The sequence below is a fragment of the Dasypus novemcinctus genome, chromosome 10, assembly GCF_030445035.2.
Source record: "Dasypus novemcinctus isolate mDasNov1 chromosome 10, mDasNov1.1.hap2, whole genome shotgun sequence".
In the NCBI taxonomy this organism is placed as follows: Eukaryota; Metazoa; Chordata; class Mammalia; order Cingulata; family Dasypodidae; genus Dasypus; species Dasypus novemcinctus.
This window is the reverse complement of record NC_080682.1, coordinates 109,497,686-109,522,817: the sequence shown is the minus strand read 5'-3', so window position 1 is coordinate 109,522,817 and position 25,132 is coordinate 109,497,686. Positions and strand designations below refer to the sequence as shown.

At 60.5% G+C, this 25,132-nt stretch overlaps 1 protein-coding gene across 1 annotated transcript in view; it reads left to right on the top strand.

The window, feature by feature from the left end:
• Positions 1-25,132, top strand: part of LOC101442492 (guanylate cyclase D-like) — a 51,762-nt gene that overhangs the window by 7,092 nt on the left and 19,538 nt on the right. The window contains exons 4-13 of the mRNA XM_058306358.1: positions 9,270-9,863; positions 13,264-13,553; positions 15,257-15,611; positions 19,136-19,220; positions 19,824-19,920; positions 20,007-20,135; positions 21,411-21,491; positions 23,413-23,589; positions 23,840-23,996; positions 24,258-24,407. Coding sequence (XP_058162341.1) covers positions 9,270-9,863; positions 13,264-13,553; positions 15,257-15,611; positions 19,136-19,220; positions 19,824-19,920; positions 20,007-20,135; positions 21,411-21,491; positions 23,413-23,589; positions 23,840-23,996; positions 24,258-24,407 — 2,115 coding nt within the window. The remainder of the gene's footprint in view (positions 1-9,269; positions 9,864-13,263; positions 13,554-15,256; positions 15,612-19,135; positions 19,221-19,823; positions 19,921-20,006; positions 20,136-21,410; positions 21,492-23,412; positions 23,590-23,839; positions 23,997-24,257; positions 24,408-25,132) is intronic.

Sequence of the window (25,132 nt, the reverse complement as noted above, 5' to 3'; positions counted from 1 at the left end):
TTTCCACAGGAGCAAAGCTCCACCAGAGAACAAAGAAATTATTCTAATGAATTGGAACCTAAAGTTGCCCCGTGACCATTTTGGACCCCATGGGTGTCACAGAACAAGCAGAGAAGGGAATGCCTGTATAGGCCAAGGTGATGAATCCCCCGAGTTCATACGAGGGGATTTGTCATTGCCTCACGATGGGGGCAGGGACGGCTGTGACCGATCCCAGGAGATTAACTGGGGATCCTTGCCCAATCATTCTGGTCAATGGTAAATGGAGCAACCTAATGACCACTGATGGATCAGACCCCTCCAAAATGTAGGCTTGGATCACCCCACCCCAGGTAGAGAAGTCCACCCACTTGAGGGGCTGTCAGAGGATTTGGGGAACCTAGAATCAATGGTGGAGGAAAACAACTATGATCGCCAATTCGGAGCTACGGCGAGGGGGCTGTAGCAACTATGTTACGTAGGTTTGATGCTAGTTTTTTCTTTCGTCCTCAATTCTTACATCAAGAACGCCAGTTGTGACAAACGTTTTAGGTTTCAAGTGACTGTAAGGTGAACAGACATCACCTTTCTAATACAGTAGCTGATGGTACTTTGTGTGTTCTCTGTCTTAGAAACAAATTTTTCACAGCATGAAGGACAAGAATGGATGTTGAGAGGCAAAGGGGTGGACGGTGCCAGGTAGCTTTGCTTTGTCCTCCGGGTCATGTCTCGGCCCCTCCCCACCTGCCTTGGAGGCTGGCTGTAGGGGCCACATCAACAGGCCCCCACGCCGTTGACTTCTGGTTGGGTTTGGCAGTGACAGCCCTGGCGTAGTTCAAGGAGGGAAGGGGGAGGCCAGAGGGTCTGTGTCCACCGTTGCCTCCACAGGGGGCTGCCTTGGGCTGGCTGCACCTTCCACCGCAGGTCACTGCCCATTCCACGTGGCCTTCTCTTGTGACTTTGCAGGTTCCAGAGCCACTCTCTCCCTCTTTCCTTTGGGCGTAGTGGTGGTAACAGCTCTGCTACTACTGCATTACTCTACATCCTATCAGCCCCTTCGTTAACAGTTCTTTTTAAACAAATCCACCCCAAATTACCCTAATTTGCACGTGCCATCTGCTTGCTGGGATCCTGGCTGGTACAATCCGTTCTCTCTAAGCATCCTCCTCTTCTCAAGGGCGCTGAGGGCTTTGAATTGTGTGATCTGTGTCACTGACTACAGCCTGAGACCCGTGGCTGCTCACGGACCCATCGTCACATCCGACAAACGCTACCCAGTGCTGGACTCTGGAGACAGTGCCGCGAACAAGACAAGGCTCTGTTCCTCACGGGCCTTACCTGCTCGTGGGGGGGGGGACCGACAACAAATAAGCTAGACCTCCTGGGCTGGAGAGCTGGCCCCACTCACCAGCTGTGTGTCTTTGGGCAAGTCACTTCCCGGCTCTCGCCTTGGCGAAATAAACACAGAGCATACTTTCTAGGTCATGAGATGTGCGATGAAGAAAACTAAAGCCCCGCAGGGCACAGAGGGGAGGGTCCGCCTTAGACGGCTGGATCAGAAGGACTTTCCCGAGGAGGTGCCGTTGGAGCAGAGCCCCAGGCAGAGGCGACCTCGACCTCGAGAAGGCGGGAAAGGCCCAGAGTGTCAGTGGAACAGCCCGGCGGCAAGTGTGGCCAAAGAGGAAGACTGTGGGGAGAAACCAGGGCGGCGAAGGAGGCCGGAGCGGGCGGGGATGCGGGAAGGTCCTGCTTGCTGGGACCCACCTGAGTCCCTGGGGGTCAGATCACGGTCCCAGGAGTTCTTACTTGGACAGGAGTGTCTGCCAAATCCTCACGGCAGCCTGTGAGGACGGCAGTGCTGTTCCCAGCTCACAGAGGAGGAAACGGCCTCCGAGAGGGCCTGGGATTGGCCGCACGTCCCCCGGGGCCAGGACTGGAAGCCTCCGCCATCTGACTCCCAAGTCTGCGCACTCACCTGCAGGGGCGCGGGTGTCGCCGGGGTCACCAGCTCGCCGCTCCCCAAGGCCCACTCCTGCAGACCGGAGCCTGTGTTTGCAGGAAGGCGGGCAGGGCGACACTCTGGTAATTTTAGATTAAGATCAGCCTGCTTTAGTGTTCCCCTTTACAAAATGACCCGTACCCAACAGTTACTTCATGAAATAATGTCAAAGGTACATAAAATGCTTGGCACGGTGCCAGGCATCCTGTAAGTGTCAGTGCTGCTAATTGTCATTATCATCATGTGCCGTGTTTATTACTTACCAAATGCTTTAATTCTCACTCCCAACCACCCTGGAGGTGGATATATGCATTCTGTGGTCATTTGTAGATAAGGTCCTCGAAGCTCAGAGAGGCTGTGAATTGCCCAAGGCCACTCAGAGGGTGAATTACGGGTTGAGGATTCTAACTGAGGTCTGCAGACCCCAGACTGCCTCCTGCCCTCTGTGTCAGCGTGGGCTTACCACATCTAAGATAGTCATCGCGTGCTCCTTCCCTCCAAAAACTGTCCCCAAAGATCGTTTATGGCCCCCAGCGTCTAAGAGGAAAGCTTCATTCTTTTGGAGGCAATCATTTTGCTGTCTTTGTTCCACAGCAGATACCTGAGCTGGAAATCCTGGTACGTCTTTACCCACCGTCCGTCCTTCGGTGTAAGACTGGCCTCAGCATGAGCTGCCCAGGAGAGAGTTTTAGGCTCGAGAACAGGGCCTTGCCTGGGGCATGGACGAGGAGGGAGGAGAAGGGAACTAGGGGTGGGTGCGGAGGGAAGGAAGGGGGGCCTGGCACGCTCTTGGCAGAGCCATGACACGGCAGGCAGTGTCGGTCAGAGGCCTGGGTTCTGGCCCCAGCCTTGGCCCAGTTGCCTGCAGGACGTGCCTCGGGTCTTTAAACCTCCTTGGCTGAACATTCCTTCTGTTACGCAGTGCACAGGTGGGCGGGTTTAAAGTGCCCCCGATTCCTGCCTCCCGCTAGCCACACCTTCTACTCCTCTCCCTCTGAGTGTGTGTGTGTGTGTGTGTGTGTGTGCTTCTAACCAACAGAACACGGCAAAAGTGAAGGGACGCCACGCCCCTGGTTTCCTTCCCTGAGATACGCTACCTAAGACCCTGTCTTGCTCCGGGGCTCTCTCTCTTTGCTGCCGGCTTTGAAGAAACCAGCTGCCGTGACTCCCACGGTCAAGAAGGGGTTGTTCCCAGGCTGAGCTTCAGATGAGAAGGCCGCTCTGGGGTACCCCTCGGCTGCAACCTGTGGGACCCTAAGCAGAGGTCCCGGCTCAGCCACGTCCAGAGTCCTGAGCTACAAAAACTGTGAGACGATGAACATATGTTCTTCTACGCCACTAAGTTTTTGGTAATGCTTTTTAATGCAGCATCAAAAGCTAAGGCAATGCAAGATTTTAAAAATGCTGGTTAAGTTAGGAGGAAAATACACAATACTAGACACCAAGGAGATCGGGTGAAACTAGTACGCTTACTCGTTAATTGGTACAATTCCCAACCTAAATTTTTTTATTATGAAATCTTTCAAACATATTCAGAGTAGGAAGAATAGAATAAGGAACCCAAGAATACCTTGGACTAGACTTAAAAATTAATAAGATTTCACCCCATATTTATCCCTCCCCTTTATGTATAATAATTTCAAAACAAATCTCAGGCATCATGCCATTTCCTTCCTTCACACTTTAGTATGCATATTTGAAGAAAAGCAATTTCTTAAATAACTACGTTGTCATTATCACACCTAACAAAAATAAGAATAATCTTGTATCAGCTTATTCCAAGTGCATTATCATAAAGATATCTTGACATGAATCTACTTTTTGGAATTTGTAATAGGAAGCAGTCTGAAACAAGATACTTAAAAATGTTCTTATTCTTTGACCTAGAGTAGCTCTTCCTGAGGATTTGTCATATGGAAAAAATACCAAAATATTTATTAAGGAATTAGTAGTTAACAGTGAGAGTTACAGATAACTCGGATTTGCAGTGTCTCAGCTGGGGTTCGTTCTGGAAAGCAGAGCTCTTGCCAGTGGTTCAACGAGGGGAAGGATTGCCAAGGTGTTGGGACGTGAGGCAGTTCTGGGGTTGTCACCAGCAGGAAGCCACTAGCACCCTTAGAGCAGAGGCAGAAGAGGCCGAAGGAGCTGGTGGGTCCAGAACCCAGAGACTGGGACCACGCGGGGAGGGGGTCCAGGGATGGGCGCGGGGCAGAACCACAGAGGAGGCACTTCAGGAGAGAGGGCATTCCTCGGCTCCCCCTTCCGTCCTCCACTCTCCTGCCAGTGTTTCCAGCTGGAAGCCAGGGGCGGGGTGCTGGGAGGTGGGTTTTTCAGGCTTTGGCCCCTTGCAGTACAGAGGTCCCCTCTTCCTCCCACCTGGGAGCCCCAGCTGGACTGGCGAGGGCAGAGAATGGACCTGAGGCCAAACAAGCACATGTTTAACACATCAGGGAGAGTCCTACATTTCTTCCAGAACAAGACTGGGGCTAAAGAAAACATTCCAACAAAATAGTTACTAGCTCAGGACACATCCACACAGTGTGCTCCTTGACCATCGAAATTAGATTGATAAAGATTGGGAAGCAATATGGAAAGCACTTGTACTGAAGTATAGTATAACGTGGTCACCCTTTATTTTTTCTTATCTTATACACCTAACGCTATAAATAAATTTTAGGGAAGCAAACTTGGCTCAGCTGATAGAGTGTCCGCCTACCACATGGGAGGTCCACGGTTCAAACCCCGGGCCTCCTTGACCCGTGTGGAGCTGGCCCATGTGCAGTGCTGATGCACGCAAGGAGTGCCCTGCCACGCAGGGGTGTCCCCCGCTTAGGGGAGCCCCACGCACAAGGAGTGCGCCCCATAAGAAGAGCTGCCCAGTGCGAAAGAAGTGCAGCCTGCCCAGGAATGGTGCTGCACACACAGAGAGCTAACACAGCAAGATCATGCAACAAAAAGAAACAGATTCCTGATGCTTCTGACAAGAATGCAAGCAGACACAGAAGAACACACAGTGAATGGACACAGAGAACAGACAACGGTGCGGGAAGGGGGAAGGGGAGAGAACTTTTTAAAAAAATCTTAAAATAAATAAATAAAATCGAGTGGAGATGGTGTAGCTCTGTGGTTGGGTGCCTGCCTCACACACATGAGGTCCTGGGTCCAATCTCCAGTATCTCCTTTAATATACAAACTTTACTTATTTCTCATGCTTATTGTTTGTTGACCCCCATACCTCTCCCTACCCCTCCTAGAAAATCTTTGTGAAGGTGGAAATCTTTTGCTTTGTTTATTTGTTGATGTGCATCAAGGGTCTAGAATAGTGCTTAGAATAAGATAGGTGCTCAGTAAATATTTGTTAAATGAATAAAGTGACATTAAGTGTCATGAACACCCACGACACAAGGTTATTGTAACAGTGAGAATGAGAGGGGGTATATGTGATCCTTGGCACATGGTACTTAGGTACCTCAGTGCCTAATTTCACCTAGGTAGGAGAGCAGGAGAGGAGGCGGGGCTGAAAGCCATCTGGCCTGAGGTCTCTATCTCTACATAGTCTTCACCCCAAAATGGAAGATAGAAAAATCTCCATTCTAAATTCCCAAAGGGTCCAAGTGGTGTGGTGAGCAGAAGCGTGGACCTAGGGTCAGCTCTGCCCCTCCCCAGCTCTGTGCCCTTGATCAAATTCCCTAACCACAAGAGGCCCTAGTTTCCTTATCTATAAAATGGGTATGATAATTCCTGTCTCAGGGGCTGCATAAATATGGCCAGGACTGGGCTTGGCACGCCGTCGGCGCCCAGCACCCGCACTCCCCTTACCGCTTTCCCACCCGGCCTGCCTCCTGGGGCCCCGGCCAGGTGTGGAGCTGTCCGCAGTGCTGAAGCTTCCTCCCTCCTCGCTCCGTCCCTCCCCTCCTCCTTCCCGCCTTCCTTCCTTTCCACGTGTGACTCTCCAGAGCCCTGGGGTCTGAGCAGATCCAATTTTCCAAGTGGCTTCTTCTGGCTCCTGAGAGGGACAGAGGGTGGGGGTGGCACAAAGACGAGCCACAGAGGAGGCGCTCCTTGGGCAGCAGTCTTGGGAAGCAGCGGGAGTGGCGACCTGCAGGCTGTGGTGGGAAAGGGGGCCCCCAGGCCAGGCCCTGCTCGGAAGCTTACCACCCGGGGACCCTGGTGCAGGAACCTTAGGATCTGCAAAGAGGCAATGAGTCCGCGCCCAGCAGCGCAGCACGGCAGGTGGGTCTGCAGGGGCTGGCGCAGGAGGCGGGCAAGGAGGGCCAGGCTGGGCGCTGGGAGGGCGGCTCTGGCTGTGGGAGCAGAAGGGGCTTACGGGGCCCTGGCCCAGACAGGAATCCCCATCCCTCCTCCCTGGGTTCCTACTCCTTCCCTTTTTTCGTCATTCATCATTTATGCAACAAAAAACATCTTCACCTCTTTGGATCAAGACACTGTGGCGCTATGTTGAGTCATGCAATCTGTGGCTAATCCTCAGGGTCCATCTCCCCAAATCTAAATATAAAAATGATCTGCCCCTAGGAGGGTGGGACATTCACCTAGTGTGCCGAGGTGGTGGCACACTGGCAGCCCACCCGCTCCCCAGGGAAAGGCCGGGAGCGGGACATGGACCACTCCAGAGACAGAAGTCACTTCTTTCCTGATTTTTATTGGCACCTAGAAGGTCAGAGCCGAAGGAGCCACGGGGAGCTAGACCTCTAGACTAAGCCCTTCTGTACAGGTGGGAAAACCGAGGCACAGAAAGGGTTGTGGACTCTGCCGCACAAATCAGCCGCGGAGCTGGGGTTAGCAGCCGGCTCCTGCCCCCTGGTGGCCTGCTCAGGGCCCGACCCCTCTGTGAGCCCCTGCAGGCCGCCACCTGCAGAATTCCTGGGACACTGAAGGGGGCCGGCAGAATTGCTGTCTGCCGGACTGAGGGAACTCATGCCCCTGGGTGAGCCTCGGTTTTACCACCCGATCGGGAGCGCTGGGTTTAGCCTCCCTCAGCTCTGATGTTCCAGGTGTTATGAAAAGGCCTTGTTGTTTCTGGTTGGAGGCAGGAAGCTAAGCTCTGGTCCCAATTCGGCCCTGACTTCAGCGAGACCTCGGACAAGCCACCGCCCTCCCAGTGTCACAGTCTCCCCCTCCCCCCGGAACAAGGGGTAAAATCTTTCTTCTTGGGCCTCGGGGAGGACCAGCCCGAGCAGTGCAGCACAGGCACTTCAGAAAAGGGCAAATGGCGGGGAGCCATGGCTGTCGTTACTAGCACAGGGAGAAGAGGCTATGTTCCCAACCGGACGTGATTACCTCTCCCCGAGCCCAGGGCCCCCAGCGGCGCTGAGGGATTAGCCTGGGGGGGGGGACGGGCCTCGTGCCCGCTGCTAGGAGACCACGTCAGCCTCAGAGCGGCAGGGGAGGGAGGCTGGAGAAGGGCCACCCTCTCGAGTCCCCGGCCTGCAAGCCCCGATGGGGAGAGCTGCAGCGGCACGGCCGGGAGGGCCTAACGCTGGCAGTGTGCAGATGGGGGGCCGAGGCCCAGGGCCGGGTGGTGGTCAGGGCCACAGAGCCAGGGCCAGCTCAGGGACTGAAATCCAAGTCTCCCTCCCTTTCCACAATAAAAGCCTCACCTTCCCTCAAAGATCCAAAGAGAAGGATAAGGACGATGTTAGTGACGGTTACTGTTCTATTTAGTAAGTACTTTACTAGGGCCTTCCTTCCCCTGGTAGATACTCTACACATTTTACAACCACTCCACCAGGCAGCTATTCTCAGCTCCATTTTACAGAGGAGGAAACTGAGGCTCAGGGAAGGAAGCGTCTTGCCCAAGGTCAGGGGCTAGTGTGTGATAAAAGCAGACTCTGTTCCTCTGCGTGATTCCGAGGCCGTTCTCGTTGCTCTAGCTCCACACAACTGGTCCAGAGCTGCTCGCCGCAGTCGCGGGTGGCGCCTCGCAGGGCACCCTCCGGTTCTGACCTGCACTTCCTCCAGGGGCTGGTCCTGGTCATGTCTCATCTGGGGGGCCCTCCTCGAGCCCTCCGCAGCCCACAGGCCCGCCCCACTCAGCAGGCCCTCCCGCCCGCTGCCTGCACTGCGGCAGCCCCTTCTCCTGGCTGGGTCTCCCTGCCGGCTTAGCAGTTGCTTAAGGGCCAAGCCTGGATCTTCTGCCTTCCTGGGGCACCCACAGAGGCAGGCTGCCGGCTGCACGGATGGAGCGTGGGGAAGATGGCGAGGTGGGTGGGGCAGGTGGGGTGGGCAGGCCAGCGGCCCAAGGCCTAGCAGGAGCCCCAGGGCGGCAGGTGGTGTCGGGGCCCTGGGACGGAGCGATGACGTGGAGGACGGCATCGCCTACCTGTCATGGTCCAGGGCGGCAGGTGCATCGGGTGGGGGAGGAACCAAGCAGACTTGGGTCGGATGCCCACTCTACCTGCTCCGTGCCAACTGTCCTCTCCATCTCTGTACGGTGGGAACAGAACAGGGCTGCGGGGGGGTCAGAGATGGGCCTGTGCCCTGCCAGCCCTCCGGCCAAACTCCCTGGAGCGCATGCCAGGTGAGCCACGTGGACCCAGGGGGCCACGAGGGCCCACCGACTCAGGTGCCGGGGGTGGAGGGTGGGAGGCAGCGGAGGCCTGGGAAGGCGGCTGCTGGACACAGGGACGCCAGGTGAACTTGGCCCACCTGGAGGGAGAAATAAGAATCACAGGTTGAAAGAGGCAGGATTTGTCCAACACTGAAGAACCAGGGAGCGTGCTGACCGCCTCACGTTGGGTCATTTAATCATCACAGTGACTCTGCAAAGCCGGTTTTAGTAGCCACGTTGTACAGAGTAGGAAAATGAAACCCAAGACGCTGCAGAGGTTGGCCCAGGCCACGGGGACAGCCGTGAGCCGGGGCCCGGCAGGCTCTGGCTCCGCAGCGCACAGTTTTGGTGGTCCAGCTCTAGCCCAGGACTCTGCACGGGCATCGCGAGGCCATGACCTTGGGGAGGATGTTAGGTCCCCAGAGCTGGGAGATCCTTGGAGATCATGACCCCAACCCTTTGTTTTGTCATTGAGGAGACACAGGCTCTGGGCTCCCCTGCCCACAAAATGACCCGAAGCGTTGGTGGAAAATGCTAAAAAGCAACCCTTGTCCTTGTCCCCCTTTTCCAGGACCCCGGGGGGCTTGCACCCTGAAGGTCGGTGGCACTGGAAGACCTGCCCGCCCTGCCAGGGCCTCCGGAGGGCCCCACCCAGGGCACCCAGGAAAGCCCCTTTCCGGCCACTCCTCCCCGTAGTGCTCTGGGGTGCCCTCTCGTGGGCAGGCTCCCTCCCTCACCCAGCCTGCGGGGCAGGCACCTTCACCGTGGGGGTGCTGGGCCCCTGGGACTGCGACCCCATCTTCGCCCGGGCGCTCCCCGGCGCGGCTGCCCAGCTGGCCGTGGACCGAGCCAACCAGGACCCCTCCCTGCTGCCCGACACCCGGCTGCGCTCCGTGGTGCTCCCCACGGGCTGCACCACCCCCCACGCCCTGGCCACGTTCCTGGAGCACAAGGACACGGCGGCCGCCTTCGTGGGCCCTGTCGATCCTGGTTACTGCGCGGCGGCCGCCCTGCTAGCCCAGGGCTGGCACAAGGCCCTCTTCTCCTGGGGGTGCGGGGCCCCCGCGGCAGGAGGCCACCTGGTGCCCACCTTGCCCCCGGCGGCCCGGGTGCTGCTGTCCGTCATGAGGCACTTCGGCTGGGCTCGCGTGGCCATCGTGTCCTCCCACCAGGACCTCTGGGTGGCCACGGCCCGGCAGCTGGCCACGGCTTTCAGGACTTATGGGCTGCCAGTGAGGCTGGTGGCTTCTGTGGGACCCGGGGGTCAGGGGGCCTCGGAGGTCCTGGAGCAGCTGCGCAGCGTGGATGACCTGAAAAGTAAGTGTGGGGGGGTGTCTTCCTCCTGTCCCAGCCTGGGCTTCGTCTGGACGGCGACGTGGCCCCTGGCGGGAGCTCCCTCTGCAGCAGACAGGGCCGGCCTCTCGACAACGGCGCCGCATCCAACCTCACAACAGCCTGGTGAACCCGTACGGCCAAGATTTTCGTTTCACAGCTCAGAGAAGCTAAGTAACTTGCCCGAGTCACACAGCCGGCAGGTGAAGCAGGTGGATTCTGAGCTGCAGGTCAAATGTTGTTTGTGGGCTGGGAGCGAAGGGCACTTTAAATCCTCGCCTGGGAAAACGAAGGCAATGTGAGTGGAGCGGGAATGGACCCCAGGAATGGAGAGCCGCAGCCTTCCTTAGGGGGTCGATTGATTTGATTCCTTCCTGTGCTGGGTGCTGTGTCACAGCGGGGAACAGGACAGACAAGTTGCGTGGCCTCCAGGAGATGACTGTGTGCTGGGGAGAAAGGCGTGAGAGAGCTCAGGATGTCCCAGGGGCAGAGTCCTGAGAACCAGAGGAGCCACGTGGCTGCGCCCTGGAGCACCAAGGTGGCTGCCTGGAGGAGGTGCCCTTGGTCTGCCTTCAAGGACGGAACTAGCTGGGGAATGCCGGCGGGGCATGGGGGAGAGGTGGCACCTGGAAGAGGTGGCCCTTAGAGCTCATCTCGACAGGGATTTCAAACTGTGGGTGTGTCCCCTTTGGGTCAAGAAAGCAACTTAATGAATCAAGGCTAGCTTTATAAAAGAAAAGGAAGAAAGAAAGGGAGGGAGGGAGGATAAGATTGAGGAAAATAAAGTAGAATAGGATAAAAATAGTAAATATGAAAGTGCTTTGCAAGTAGTAAGGGTATCATTCTTTGCACTTTTCTTTCAGTTTTGCGAGTGCATTCGAGTTTTACTGTAAAATGCATTTCCTACTGTGGCACAGCCCAGCAGTGTTTGAAAGTCCCTGCGTCCGATGGCCTGGTTTCACACTTGAGGGAGGGGGCCAGGCCCATGAGGACGGGCGGGGAGGGCCGCCTGCTGTGGCCGTGGGGCCGGCGATGGGTTGGAGCCCGCGGGGGTGCCCGCCGGGCCCAGGAACGCCGCCCCACTCCTCTGGGCCCCAGCGGTCCAGCAAGTGAGACGGGAAACGGCGCCGCCACGGCCCCCGAGCTGCGGGCGGGTGCGAGGAAAGGCTCTGTCGACACTCCGCTCTGCCAAGGCCTTGAGCTCTGTACCTGGCCTCACCGGGCTCTGGGGACACAGGAGGAGCCACGACAGCGCAGGCACAGCGGCTGGGGAGCTGATCTGCTTGGGAGCGGGGAGGGCTTCACGGAGGAGGTGGCATTAGAGCTGGCCCTGAAGATGAGAAGGCGACCGCAGAGGGAGTTGAGGCGAAAGGGTGTCCCGACAGAGAAACCAGGAAGGTTAGAGGAATGGAGGTGGGTGTTCACAGAGTAGGACCCGGGCGCACAGCTCAATCCTGCGTGGCTGGAGCCCAGTGGGGAGCCCTGCCGGCCTCCTTCTCCATCCCTGTTGCCAGGATGGAATTCCAGCCACGGTGCTGGTCCTGGGGACACAGGCGGGCCTATCTCTGGGGTTAGATGGCAGGGAACCCACTCCTCCCCCACCTCCTGCCAGCTGTGTGACCTCAGGCCAGTCACTAAACCTCTCTGGGCAATAGAGTCCTTATCAGTAACGTGGGGCTACTCAAAGCCCCCACTTCATAGGATTATGAAGATGAGATGAGCTCAGCTCCGTCAAGGCAGGCTGTTGGCAGTTGGGTGGCCTCCTCCCAGGTGTGGGGGTCAGTGCCCCCTTGTGGGCAAACGGAGAACAGCGCCTTCCGGCCCCATGAAGAGGGGCGTTCAGGGGAGAAGCCTGAAGAACAGCGGGGCAGGGGAGGGGGCCCCGGAAGCCGCTCTGCTTCTGCCCAGCCTGGTGGGTCTCTCTCCAAGGGCGCTCCCCGCTGCCCTGGGTCCCGCAGGGGGTGGCCTCGAGCTGGGGCCTGTACCGTGCAGCCACCCAGGGGCTCTCAGAGGCCGTGGCCCCAAGCTCTGACCCCCGCACAGCGAGTCCTTAGACTCTGGCAAGGAGAGCCGTCCTCGGCGGACCTTCCTGGATTTCCTGGAGAAAGGGATTGCAGTGGGAGCCAGGGCCACATCCCAAGCAAGCGGTGGCACTCCTGTGGCTGTGGCTGCAGCCCTGCTCAGGGGCCCGTGGGGCAGAGACGAAGGTGCAGCCGCAGCCCCGTGCGGCCCCGTCCCTGGGCAGGGCTCCCTCCATCCTGGGGCAGGGGATGACCCTGCCTGCCTGTGACCAGGGGAAAGGCGGACGTCCTCTCGTCTGCTTCAGCCTCGAGCACACCACCCAGGGCCACAGCTAGGATTATAAGCCGGAGGTGAACGGGTGAACAGAATGTGGTCAATCCAGACAATGGAATAGTATTGAGCCATGAAAAGGAAGGAAGAGCCGATCCATGCCAGCACGTGGACAGAGCTCGAGAACATCATGCTCAGTGAGAGACGCTGGTCACGAAGGGCCATGTATCGTATGATTTCAGTGACATGCGATGTCCAGAACAGGCAAATCCATAGGGACAGAAAATAGATTTGGGGTGGCCAGGGGCTGGGGTTGGGGAAATAGGGGGTGGTGACTGATAATGGGTCTGGGGTTTTCATCTTTTTGAGGAGAAGAAAATGTTCCACCACCTGGGAACGTACTAAAAAACACTGAAAGGTAAACTTTTTAAGTAGAGTAGTGAACTTTTACATGTATGAATTTTCTCAACTTAAAAATCTTAATTCGTACCCCACTCCTGGTACCAAAAACCAAAACGAAACAAAACAAAAAAATAAAAATCTTAAAAAGAAAAAGATTACAAGTGGGGAACCAGCTGACCCAGGTTCAAATCCTGCCTCTACCATGGCAGTGTATCTTCTGGGGTAACTCCTAGCGTCTCTGTGCCTCGGTTTCCTCATCTGAAAAGTAGGGATGATATACCTATCTCTAAGGGCCGCTATAATATCGAATAACTGATGTTTGTAAGAGTACTTTAGGACAGCACATAGCAAGTTGTCAGTAACTGTTAGCAATTGGCAGGGCCAAGGCATTGAAAGAAAGGTGGGGCATTGGTCAAAATTACTGGGTGGGTAGGCGGGGAGGGACCTACTAATTCAAACCTAGAGTCAGTGGAGGGAATTATTTTCACAGGAATGAACCCAGATCGGGCGGCCGTGGCTGTGATTGCCACGGGGAGGAGATTAAGGGGTAATTCCACCTTTCCCCAAACTGATGGGGTGGGGAGCGGCCGCACAGCGTGGGCCTGGGGGTCGCGAGCCCCTCCGCAGGGGCACAGGCTTCCGGGCGAGGCCGCTGGTGATCTCTGGAAGCTGACCCTCTCTCCGCCCGCAGGCGTGGTGCTGTGCATGCACTCGGCGCTCCTGGGCGGCCCCGAGCAGACGGCGCTGCTGAGGCGCGCCGGGGCCGCGGGCCTGGCGGACGGCAGGCTCGTCTTCCTGCCCTACGACCCGCTGCTCTTCGCCCTGCCCTACGGCAACCGCTCCTACCCCGCCCTCGGGGCGCGCGGGCCCCTGCGCCGGGCCTACGACGCCGCGCTCACCGTCAGCCTGCAGCCCGCGCCCGCGCACTCGGCCTTGGCCGCCGCCGCGCGCGGGGCGGCCGCGGGCCTGCAGCCGGAGCAGGTGCGTGCAGACCCCCGGGCGTGGGAGCGGGGCGGGCTGTGCGGGGCTCCTCGCCGTCGGCCTGCCCGCCTGCCGGGCCGCGGCCAGCCCCTCCTCCGCCTCGGGCACAGCGGCCTGGCCCTGGTTTGGCAAGGGCCCTGCGGGCTCCTGGCACAGCCGCTCTCTTTCTCGCCTGTGGGTGCGCGCATGCGCGCACGTGCACCCGCGCCCCTCTGCTCGCTTGGTTCTTTCTTTCGGCCCGCATTATGAACCCCTCTTGCTGTGTCCCTTTTGATCCTGTTTTTCTAGCTCCAACTCTCTCCGCTGCTGTAGTTCTCGTTTCTGGCCCCGCTGCTCTTACTCTTGCAGGTGTTTTCCCTCTCTTTCTCTGCATCTCTCTAGCCAATTGTGGCCATCAGGAGAGCGTGTTGGGGGGCGGGGGGTACCGGGGGAGGTGCCCAGAAGTCACTGCTGTGAATGCGGCCGTTTGAGCGGTGCGGGGAGGGAGTTGCTGGCTTAGTGTGGGATTTGGCTGAACTTGAGTCTCCCTCTGATTGTCTGCTTCTTAATGATAAGAAGACAGTAGTGCCCGAAGGGGGACAGGATTGTGACGCTGATGGAGGGTAGTTCAAGAGTCAATCATCTGACAAATGTTGGGTGAGCGCCTGTCAGGTGCCACTGCACCAGCAGTCTCGAGCATGGTGATGCATAAGGCAGGCCTGGCCTTCCAGAAGCTTCCATTCTGCTGGGGGGAGACAGACAATAACCGAGGACCCAAATCACCAGATTCAAATAGTGATAATGCCACTGAGAGAACAGGGTAAAGTGACAGAGAGTGGCTGGAGAGGGACGCCCTCTCTGGGAGGTGGCACGCAGCTGAGATGGGAGTGATAAGGAGGCAGCCAGGAGAAGACCCAGATAAGAGCAGCCAGACAGGACAACCAGCAAGTGCAAAGGCCCCGAGGCGGAGGAGCCCCGATGGCTGGAGGAGTGTGCGGGGCAGTGCGGAGTGGATGTCGTGAGTGGTGGGCAGAGGGACGGGCATGAGCTCGGGGCCCTCAGGCTAGGGTCAGGACGCTGAATGGCTTGTAAGTAAGATGGGAAACCAGTAGGGGTTTTAAGGAAGAAATGCCGATTTGTGTGTTGTTGTGTTCTTTAAAATCACTTTGGCCGCCTGCTGGGGAATGGCCTGAAGAGGCCAGATGAAGCAAGGAGGCCCTGGGGCGGCCCCCGCGAGGGCCTGGTGAGCAGTGAGGGTGGCTTGGACTCTCACTGTCGGGAGGTGGCGAGAGCTGGGTTAGGTTGGAGATAAATTCCGAAGCAAAGCCCCAAAAACCTGATGAGGAGCTGAAAGAGAGAAAAAGTGGAGGCAGGGGTCACACCTAGGCAGTTGAGAAATTAGGCAGTTGATAAGTCCATTTTTTAAAGTGGGGGAATAAATGGAGAAGGAGTGGATTATGGGGTGGTGGACCCCGGTGCTCTGTTTTGGGCCCACCAGGTGGGTCTGCGATGCCTGCCAGGCATCTGAGCTGGTGGCGGTGGTGGTGTGCCCACAGCGGGGGTGGCCTGGAGACGGAGGGTTTGGAGGTGATGGGGGGCTGAAGAAAGGGCTGCATGTGTTGGGGGGAAGGGAGGTGATCCCAACCACTGCTGTTTTGGAGGAGGGCCAGGACCCCAGATGTCCAGGACCCTGTGCCATGAGCTGCGGGCCTTCTCCTCCGCAGGTGTCCCCGCTCTTCGGAACCATCTATGACGCTGTGGTCCTGCTGGCCCATGCCCTGAACCGCTCGGAGAGCCATGGGGCAGGGCTCTCAGGGGCTTGCTTAGGGGCCCACCTGGGGCCGCTGGACACGGCCGGCTTCAGCCAGAGGATCCGGGTGGATGAGAAGGGCAGGAGGCTGGCCCGGTACGTCATCCTGGACACAGATGGTCAGGGAGGCCAGCTGGTCCCCACCCACGTCCTGGACACAGGCACATGGCAAGTGCAACCCCTGGGCAGGGCCATCCACTTTCCAGGAGGGGCCCCTCCGGCCCGCGACGCCAGCTGCTGGTTTGACCCCAACACGCTGTGCATGAGAGGTAATCACCATTCGCCCTCTGTCCAGCCACCCAACGTTCAGTACGTCCCTCCAGGTGGACAGTCTTAGTGAAGAGCAGGGGCAGGCGCCAACTGTCAAGTGCCTTCTCCCCTTGAGAAGAATGTCACACCATTGTCAAGTGCATTCTCCCTTGAGAAGAATGGCACGCCATTGTCAAGTGCATTCTCCCCTTGAAAAGAACGAAGCTAATGTGTTTACAGAGCACGTGTCCATCTCTTCTCTTGAACTAACCTCCAGGGGCACAAATGGAGAACCGAAACTCAGAAAGGTTTGGTGACTCGCCCAAGGTCACACAAGGAGGCTGAGCTCATGCCGAGCCCAAGACCCCTGACCCCAAGCGCAGGCTTCTTTGGGGGCTATGAGAACAGGATGCCCCCACCGCGATGACTCCTGCCATTCACGATCGCGGAGTTGCATCTCTAATGAAATTACGCTGACACACACAGGCACGGGCCTCTAGAGATGAGCAGACTTTCTATGCTCAGCTAAACCCGTGCCCCATGCTCCCCGCCGCAGGCCGAGCTGGTTAGGGCGGCAGGTGGGTAAACTCAGGGTGTGGGGGCTGGCGTCCGTCCCTGCCCGGCCCCGGGCCTCCTGTGGCTCCCCAGCCCCCCGACGACCCCAGCTCTGGCTGCTCGCCAGCCCCATCTTCCACGCTCCTGGGCAAGGCGCCACGCTGCCCCTTCGAGCCTCCCTTCCGTGTGCGTGCCCCCGACACCCTGGCTGAACCAACTTGTCCCTCAGGGGCTGCTCTGCAGCTGGGCTTGGGGGGGCCCTCCTCTGTGCGGGGCAGCAGCACCTCGTGTTGACAGAGTGGCCCGTACCACCTCTCCCGGACTAGAGGCGCCCCCAAAAGAAGTCCCTTCAGGAGGGAGGCCCGAGAAGGAGCTGCCCCCGCTTGCTCATCAATTCTTCTTCTGCTGATATTAACCGGGCACCTACCATGCACCCAACACCGCGTGGATGGACAGTGTGACGAGACAGAGCCCCGCCCTCCCGGAGCTGAAGCCCCAGGCTGCTCTCCAGGGGCTTCGGGTTTGGGGGCCAAGACAGGGACAGCCGGGGGCCTCCGCACGGGTGGTCAGCGCTGGGCCGGGTCCCCACGGGCCAGCGGGCCCACGGGGCAGTAGGCCTGGCTCGCAGGCTCCCCTCCGACAGGTTTTAAGGACGTCATTTAATCGCCAGCCAACACCGAGCCCCTCCCTGGGCCGAGCTCAGAGCTGAGAACGGGGCTGCGAGGGCAGGCGGGCTCCGTGGCCGCTGCCGGCACCCACGCCGGGGCTGACGGTGTATGTGGGGCCCAGGGAAAGGGCGAGGTGCGGGGGCTCTAAGAGGGGGCGCGAGCCAGGGCCCAAGCAGCCGCACCAGCCTTGGCATTTGTCTTTCTCAGGGAACTAATAATGGCAACTCACACGCCAGCTCATGCTCGCTTTGGTTAGCACTGATACAACTGCTCGGGAGCCACGGATTCAGAAACTTAGAGCAGGGGCTTCGGGTGGCAGCACCTCACAGCTGCTGAGTAGCTGTGTGACCTTGGGCAAGTCGCTTATCCTCTCTGGGCCTCCATCTGTAACTAGGACTAAAGACTCCCAGCCCTCACCTGCTTGTCGTTGGGGGTAGGAGGGGAGTGGACCCTGGGAGCAGGCCCTGCGCCTTCCTGGCGATAGGAAGGGCTGCTTGGCTCACAGGTGCTCTCTGAGGATCAGTCCCCAGGAGGCCGGTGGGAGCCCAGGGCCAGGCTGGACATGTCCTCACAGAAAGAATCTGCAGGAGACTATTGGGAGAAGATGCCAGCCTACGTCTCGGGGTCTTGTTGGCAAGAGGATTTACCCCCGTCTGTTTTCTCTGTTGTTTCCGGTCTCAGAATGTTGAGCCTTAGAGATTCATTTGTTCTCCTCTCCCTCCAGCCTCTGCCTCCTTTCACAGCACAACCCCTTGAAACAGCTGTCCCTGCTCACCAGGTGGAAGGTCTCTCCTCCCACTTCCCCCGAAACTCTCCACACCCCCGCGCCGGGTGAGGGTCCCCAAGGCCCTCCCCCCACCTGGCCCACGGCCCCCTCCAGGCTGTGCCGCCCCGCGCCTCCTTCCTCCATCTCCCCGGCGCGCCCCCTCCAGCCCGCTGGGATCGGCCCCTGGGGCCCGCGCTGAACCCGTCGGCGCCCCCGCGTCTCCAGCCTCGTCCTCTCTGCTGGTGCGCACACACCCCGCCCCGTGCCTCCCCTGGGCTGTCTGCCGGGCATGCCAGCCTCCACCGGCCTGACGCTCGGCTCCCCGGTCTGACCCCCACCCTCCGGTCGACGCCCCTGTCGCAGGGCGCGGTAGCTCCGCCCTCCCCGAGGCTCAGGCGCCCCCTGGCGCCCTCACACGCCACGCCGGGTCCGCCAGCCCATGCTGGGGGCTCCGTGTTCAAGACTCACCCAGAATCAGCCCGCTGCGCCCTCGGCGCTGCCCGCACCGGGTTATGGCCGCAGCCTCCCCACGGGTTTCCCGCCTCGGCCCCAACCCCTGAGCTTGGCAGGGTTGAGGGTCCTTTAGACACCCGTGTCAGATCAGTGCCCCCCACCCAGAGCCTGCAGAGGCGCCCACTTCACTCCAGGAGAAGGCAGGCTCCTCACGGGCTTAGGGTGGACTGCTCTCCACTCTGCTTTGCACTGGCTGTTCCCTATGCCGGGAATGCTTTTCCACCACATCTCCTGGGGCTTGTTCCCTTACCTCCCTTAGACCTCGACTCAGATCTCCCTTCCCGTGAGCCCTTGGTGAGAGGCAGGGTGGGGCAGTGGGTAGGAGCTGAGAGGCCAACAAAAGGGGGTCAGGAGGCGGGGAAGGAAGAGGGCAGCGGCCACCCCTTCCACGGCAGTGGGGCCAACGCCCCCTCTCCAGGAGGGGGCTGGTGCCAGGGCTGCCCAAGCAAGGCAGCCCCCAGTCCTATGGCTCCTTACAGCCCCCAGTCCTATGGCTCCTTACAGCCCCCCAGTCCTATGGCTCCTTACAGCTGGAGACTTGGTCTCACCGTACGGGGGCTGTTCAAACACCCAGAGCCCTCCCACGATAGACTTGGTTTCCAAAGCAGGTAGTGAGTGGCCCATCCCAGGGGGTGTGCAAGAAGAGGCAGGATAACAACCGGCAGGGATGTTCATTGGACAGTTTGCACTCAGCCCCTGCCCTGTCCAGGCCCTGCGTTAGGAGCTAGGGACACAGTGATGCATAAGACTTGGGCCTTGCCCTTCAGGTGGTCTCGGCCTGGGGAGAGAGGCGGAAACGCCAGCAGAGAAAAGGCCGTAGCGCGATCAGGACCGTAACAGGGGCCGAGCGGGGCCTGGGAGCCCAGGGTTTGCGCCTGCTGATCGGCCCCCAGGGAGGACGTCAGCCCACGGCCATTCCGAGCCTTGGCTGGGCGGGGGTTGGTGTCCCTGCTCCCTGGGGGTGGGCGCAGGCGCTCGGGAGGGGCTGACTTGTGGACTGGTCGCGGCCGCTGTGCCTCACGCCTGCCCTGCTCCCCGCCAGGTGCACAGCCCCCGCGCAGCCTCCTCGCCCTGGCCCTGGCCTGCGTCCTGGTGCTGGTTGCCGGGGCCCTCGCTGGCCTCATCAGGTGAGCCTGTTGTTTCCCCCCCCCCCCCCGCCCCCCGGCCTGGTTCTGCCCTCGGGGCGCCTCCCTGCAGGGCCTCCCTCCTGGGGGCACAGCCCAGGCAGCCCGCAGAGGGAGCCCCCCCGCCCTACAGCCCCCAGGACCGCAGACCACCCAGCGCCCCGGTCAGGGCTCCGCCACGGCCCCGGGCTGGCCACTTGAGACCTGAGCAAGGAGCCTACGACCGTGGCCCGGACCGCGTCCACCCCGCACACAGGGCGAGGCTGGACGACCCCCAGGGGCCCCGCCGGGTTTGAAAATAATTCTCCCCGGGGTCTGATTTCCTACTTGTTCTGGATCAGACCCCTGAGCCTGGTCCACACTGGAAAGGGGGCAGCCGACTGCGCCCACCCCTCACCCGGGGCAGCCAGACCTGAGCCCAGACCTGAGCCCAGAGCTCGGGCGCTCCGTGGGAGGCGGGGCCCAGTGGAGACTGGTGGGGAGACAGAAATGGAAAAGGGGGAGAAGAGGGCGGCGCAGAACCCGAGGCAGGTCCAACAGGCCGGGCCCGAGAGGGGGCGTGAAGCTTGTGTCATCCCCACTGCCGTGCCCTGTCTCTGCCTCCAGATTGGGTGTCCGGCGGCTGCAGCTGGTGCGGGGCCCCCGCCGGGTCCTGCTCACGGCCCAGGAGCTCACCTTCGTCCATCGGCCCCTGAGCAGGCAGGTAGGCGAAGCAGGAGCGGGGCGGGGCGGGGCCAGGTGGGAAGGTGGGGGGCCAGCCTCGGCTCTGACCGTGCTGTCCCCCTCCAGAAGCTGCACGGGGACAGCGTGAGCGAGTCGAGGAGCGCGGCAGAGGGTGCGAGCCTGGGGTCGGTGGCCCAGGGATCGGCAAAGAGCCTGCCAGCGTCTCCAGGGCCCACCAACATGGCCCTGTACCAGGTGAGAGTCTTGGCTACCTATTTCCTGGTCCCGGGGGAGCTGCTGCCAGTTTGTGAGATGCCAAGGGAGCCCGCTGCCTCTTGGGCCTCTGTATGCCCCACGCCCGTTTCAAGATGGGAAACTGAGGCCCAGAGAGGGACAGTGACTTTCCTGGGTCCCACAGGAAGCTGGTGGTGGGGCTGGCAGTGGCACCGAGGACTCCCAGCTCTCAGCGTGGCATGGTTGGCGATCTGACCTTGGGAAACACCCAGCTCCTGGCCCCTGGGCCCTGGGTGCTGCCAGCCAAGCCCACGCCAGGGTCCACCTCAGGCGCTGGGGCCACCCTGGGCACGCCCCGCTGCCCACTTAGGCAAAGGCCGGTGAAATCCCTGGTCCACTAGGCCTTGATGGGTGAAAACAGCACTCAGCCCAGGACAGCCTCTGCGCAGCAGCCAGAACCCCCCGACAGGGAGGCCGAAAGGCCGGAGGGTAGACCGGTCAAGCTCTAAAGTCGCTGCGGACGCCGTGATTTCAGGCCTCGGCAGACCCCGTTTCTCGGGCCCCGTCATTCTGGAATTCTGCAGTTGCCAGCCTCCCTGGCTCTCACAGCCACGAGTGGGCTAAAGGTTTCCACAGGAAGCGGCTTGAGACTCCCGCCCCTTCTGTGCCCCTCTCCCCTGGGGAATTCCATCCTTTTCCCTTTCTGCTGACAGGAGGCTTTCGTGGTGGACGGAGCATGTTTTGTCTGCGTCTCTGAGTTAGCCGACAGGCTGTGGGTGGGCCGAGGCGGGGAAAGTCCGTGGTGACGAGGGGAGAGGGGGCTGAGGTTACAGTCGGGTCCAGGCCAGGCGCGGGGGCAGCCCAGGGCCCCGCCCGAGGCCCCCCGCCCTTTCCTTTCCCCTTCCTGGAGCCCCTGGGTCACGGGACCCCCGTCACGTCCCGGAAGCTGGGGCGTCCTGGTTAAAGCCAGCCCTGGGGAAGGGAGCAGCGGCTCACTTGGCCCTCACCGTGCGGGCGCAGACACAACTGGGCACCGGGAGCCGAGGGCACCTGCCGAGGCCCCGGCTAGAAAGCAGTGCTGGGAACGGGCCCTTGGTCTGTCAGCCCCCAGCGGCCCCGCTCTGTCCCGGCTGCAGTAGAAGTCCACCTGCCCACGCTCTGCCCGCTCGAAACGAGCGAGAGCAGCTAGTGAGCGGTCACCGTACCCGCCACTGAGGCCTGGAGGGGTGGAGGCATTTGGCCCAGGTCGCACAGCGGGGGACAGCCGCCGATGAATGCCTGTGCTTCCTCGACCAGGGAGACTGGGTGTGGCTGAAGACGTTTGCAGCGGGCACCGCCCCTGAGCTGCGGCCGAGCTCCCTGGACCTCCTGAGAAAGGTAGGGCTGCAGGGGGGTGGGGGTGGGGGGAAGGGGCTGCTCAGGAGACCCCCCAACCCCGCTGCTCTGGGCTGGTCCCTACTCAGTATGGAAACTCCTGGCCTCGAAAAGGGAAGCCATCCCCATCATCGTGAGCATCACCCCGTTGCAAGCCCCTCGGTCACAGGCACCTACCACCGCTGTCACCTGCGCAGGGCAGCACCCCTGCAGCCACGTCACCCCGATCGCCAGGGGCCCCCACCTGCGTCATGGCGAGGCACTGCCGAGGCCGTCCGAGGACAGCGTCCTCTCCCCTCCGTTGCTTCACTGAGTGCTCACGGAGCGCCACCTCTGTGCCAGGCACAGAGCTTCCAGTCACTTGTCATCCCTGACCACAAAAGCACCTGCACTCCCAGGACTATCACCAGCCCGAGAGGCACGGAGCATGGGGGGCCGATCACGGGACTTGGAATCCTGAAGTCCGCCCCCTGCAGGACGCTTTCCTGTAGATGGAGCTAAGGGTATCCATTTACCACGAAGAGGATCGGAGCGAGTATGTGAAATAATCTAGAACCATCTCCCGCACGTGGCATACCCCTGATCCATGGAGATTTCCATTGTTTCCAATAGCACCACCATCTGAAATAGAAGTTCTGAGAGATGAGGTGACTGGAGGCTAAGTCAGGCATTTCCCAGTGGACACCTTCAGCTGATGGAAGTACACATTTCCTACAAGAGAAGTCCTTACATGGCTAAGGGAGTTTGGAAATTGCTAGGTTAACCACAGGACTTCTGAGGACTCTCAAACGCGGTTATCTATCGCCGCATAACCACTTTCCCCAAAATGCAGGGGCTTCAAACAACCATTTTATTATCTTGCAGTTTTGTGGGTCAGAAATCCAGGAGGCTCGGCTGGGCGATCTGCCCCACGTGGCGTGGGGACCCCTGGCTTCAGCTGGGAAAGGAGCTGGTCTGGGGCAGGGGTTGGCAAACTGTGGCCCATGGGCCAAATCCAGCCCGCTGCCCGTTTTTGTAAATGAGGTTTTTTTTGAAGAGCACAGCTGTGCTCTTCATCAGCATATTATCTCCGGCCGCTTCACAACACAGTGGCAGCGAGGAGCATGTGTGACCGAGACCGTGTGACCCGCAAAGTCTAAAGTATTTACGATCTGGACCTTTACAGAAAAGTTTGCTGACCCTGATCCAGGGGGTCTCCGACACAAGCCTTGAGCCTCGGCAGGGAGGCTGGATCTCTCGGACCCCTCTTCCCTTCCCTGTGGTCTCAGGATAGAAGGACCTTTTTACAGGGTGATTCAGGGTCCCAGAAAAGGATGTTCCAAGAGACAGGAAGTGGAAGCCCCAGACTCCTAGGCCCAGCCCAAACACAAGCAAGCCGCTTCCAGCATGTTCTGTTGCTCACGCAACCACAGAGCTCATCTGGGTCCAGGGGAACAGAGTGTCCGAGCCATTGAGACCAGCCTTGACTCCCCACGTCAGCTAAGACGCGTGGCTGAGCCCTGCTCTGTTCTTGGGAGGGCGGCGCCGGCCCACGGCTCGTCTTTCCTGCTTGGATTGGATCTCGGCTTTCTGACTCACTGAGCGGCCATCAGGGAGGCTGGTTTTTGCCGGCACCTGCTCCCTTCTGTGCCTTTCCTTACCTTCTCCAATCCTTGAGTCTGGGGATAGAGAACCTATAGTTTCCAGGCCCGTGGTGTGACTTAGGCTGGGAAACAGCTAGCTCCCTCTGCTGCGGGCCTCAGCTCACGTGCACGGTCAGCCGTGCTGCCTTTGCTCATTTGTTCCCTGGTGCAGCAAGCGTTTCCTGAGCCCCCCTCTCATCTCTGGGCTGGGTGCTAAGCCCTGGGGCCTGGGCATGGCTGGCACCTGGTCCAGTCCTCGGGGAGCCCCCGGGGGCTGCTAAGGTGCCCACTGCCCCCGGCAGATGCGGGAGCTGCGGCACGAGAACGTCACCGCCTGCCTGGGCGTCCTCGTGGCCCCGGGGCTCTGCGCCTTGGTGCAGGAGCACTGCTCGCGCGGCAGCCTGCAGGACCTGCTGCGGCACGAGGCCCTGCGCCTGGACTGGACCTTCAAGGCCTCGCTGCTGCTGGACTTGATCCGCGTGAGGACCCTCCCTGGGCCTGGAGACCCGGGCCCACGCTGGGGTGGGGGTGGGGAGGGCAGGGAGGCTAGAGACGCTCCCCTACCCCAGGCTCGGGCTCCTCCCTCTTCATCCCACGGAACAGTCCGAGCAGGGTGGCAAGGGCGGAGGTGTGCGGGCAGCTCTCCCGGGGTCTGTGGGAATCCTGAGAGGACCGGGGGCCCCTGCTGTTCCTCGGAGGCCTGATGGACCCCCATCACGCCCACCCCAGGGCCTGCGGTATCTGCACCATCGCCACTTCCCGCACGGCCGCCTCAAGTCCCGCAACTGCGTGGTGGACGGGCGCTTTGTGCTGAAGGTCACCGACCACGGATATGCGGCGCTCCTGGACACTCAGCGGGCTCCGGGCACCCGGCCGGCCCCGGAAGGTCCGCTCGGGGCTGGGCAGGGGCTTGCACGCAGGCTCTGAGGCCTGTGCTTGAACCCAGGGCTTAGGGAACTCCTTACGAGGAAGGGGTGGAATGGGGCGCCCTCCAGTCCTGTGGTGTGACCTCGGGTCGGTGACCTTTCCTCCCTGACCCCAGGGACCTTGCTGTGAACTGGGGAGGGGACACAGCCACCTCGCCCTCCCCGGGCCCTGAGGCTGCGGGTGGGCTGGAGTGACGCGGGTCCCTGCCCTGCGGTTGCAGAGCTGCTGTGGACCGCTCCCGAGCTGCTGCGGGGGCCCGGGGGGCCCGGGCGGGGCACGTTCAAAGGAGACGTCTTCAGCCTCGGCATCATCCTGCAGGAGGTGCTGACCCGAGGGCCCCCCTACGGCGCCTCGGGGCTCTCGGCCGAAGGTACGGCTGCCGCCCCCTCTCCCTCGGCCCGTCCCCGGCCGGAGCCTGCAGGCGGCGGGGCAGCTCTGTGGCCATCAGGAAAACGACCCCGTCGACACACGGCCCGAGTCGGACCGCGAGAAACGGCCCACGTGGCGGCCGGCCAGTCCCAGGGGCTAAAGACCTCGGACTCCGGGGGGGTGGCCCGACCCCCTCCTCGCCCTGCGCCAGCGCCGTGCCTGCGGTGCTCGCGCCCTCGTTGCCTCCGCCCGCCCCGGCACGGGCTGCGTGTCCAGCCAGACCTCAGGTCAGCCCCGGCTGCACTGTTCCCCTGCTTGGTGACCCTGCGCAGGGCGCCGGCCCTCTCTGAGCCGGGGCTTTCTCTTCTCTAAGGCGGGGCTCCTTGCCACCCAGGACCGAGGTGGCCTGGTCCTGGGCATGGGGGGCTCCTTCCGGAGCATCTGCACCCCGATACCCGATACTTGGGGTATGCAGGATAACTACTCACACCTTCCCTGCCCTCTTGGGCCAGAAGCGTTTTCTCCTTTCCCAGTTTCTCTTTCAGGGCCCCCTGGCCCCCCAGGCTGCTCTTCCCTTGCCCCCGCCCTCTGCTGCCTCTGCCCTGCCCCGGGACGTCCCCCGCAGGTACCCCGTCTTCAGCCCGCCGTGCGGGCCGCAAGTGGCGCTGAGCCCGCCCCCCAGCCCCCGTGGACTCTCTCTAGCTCACCAGCCTCGCCTCCTCTCTC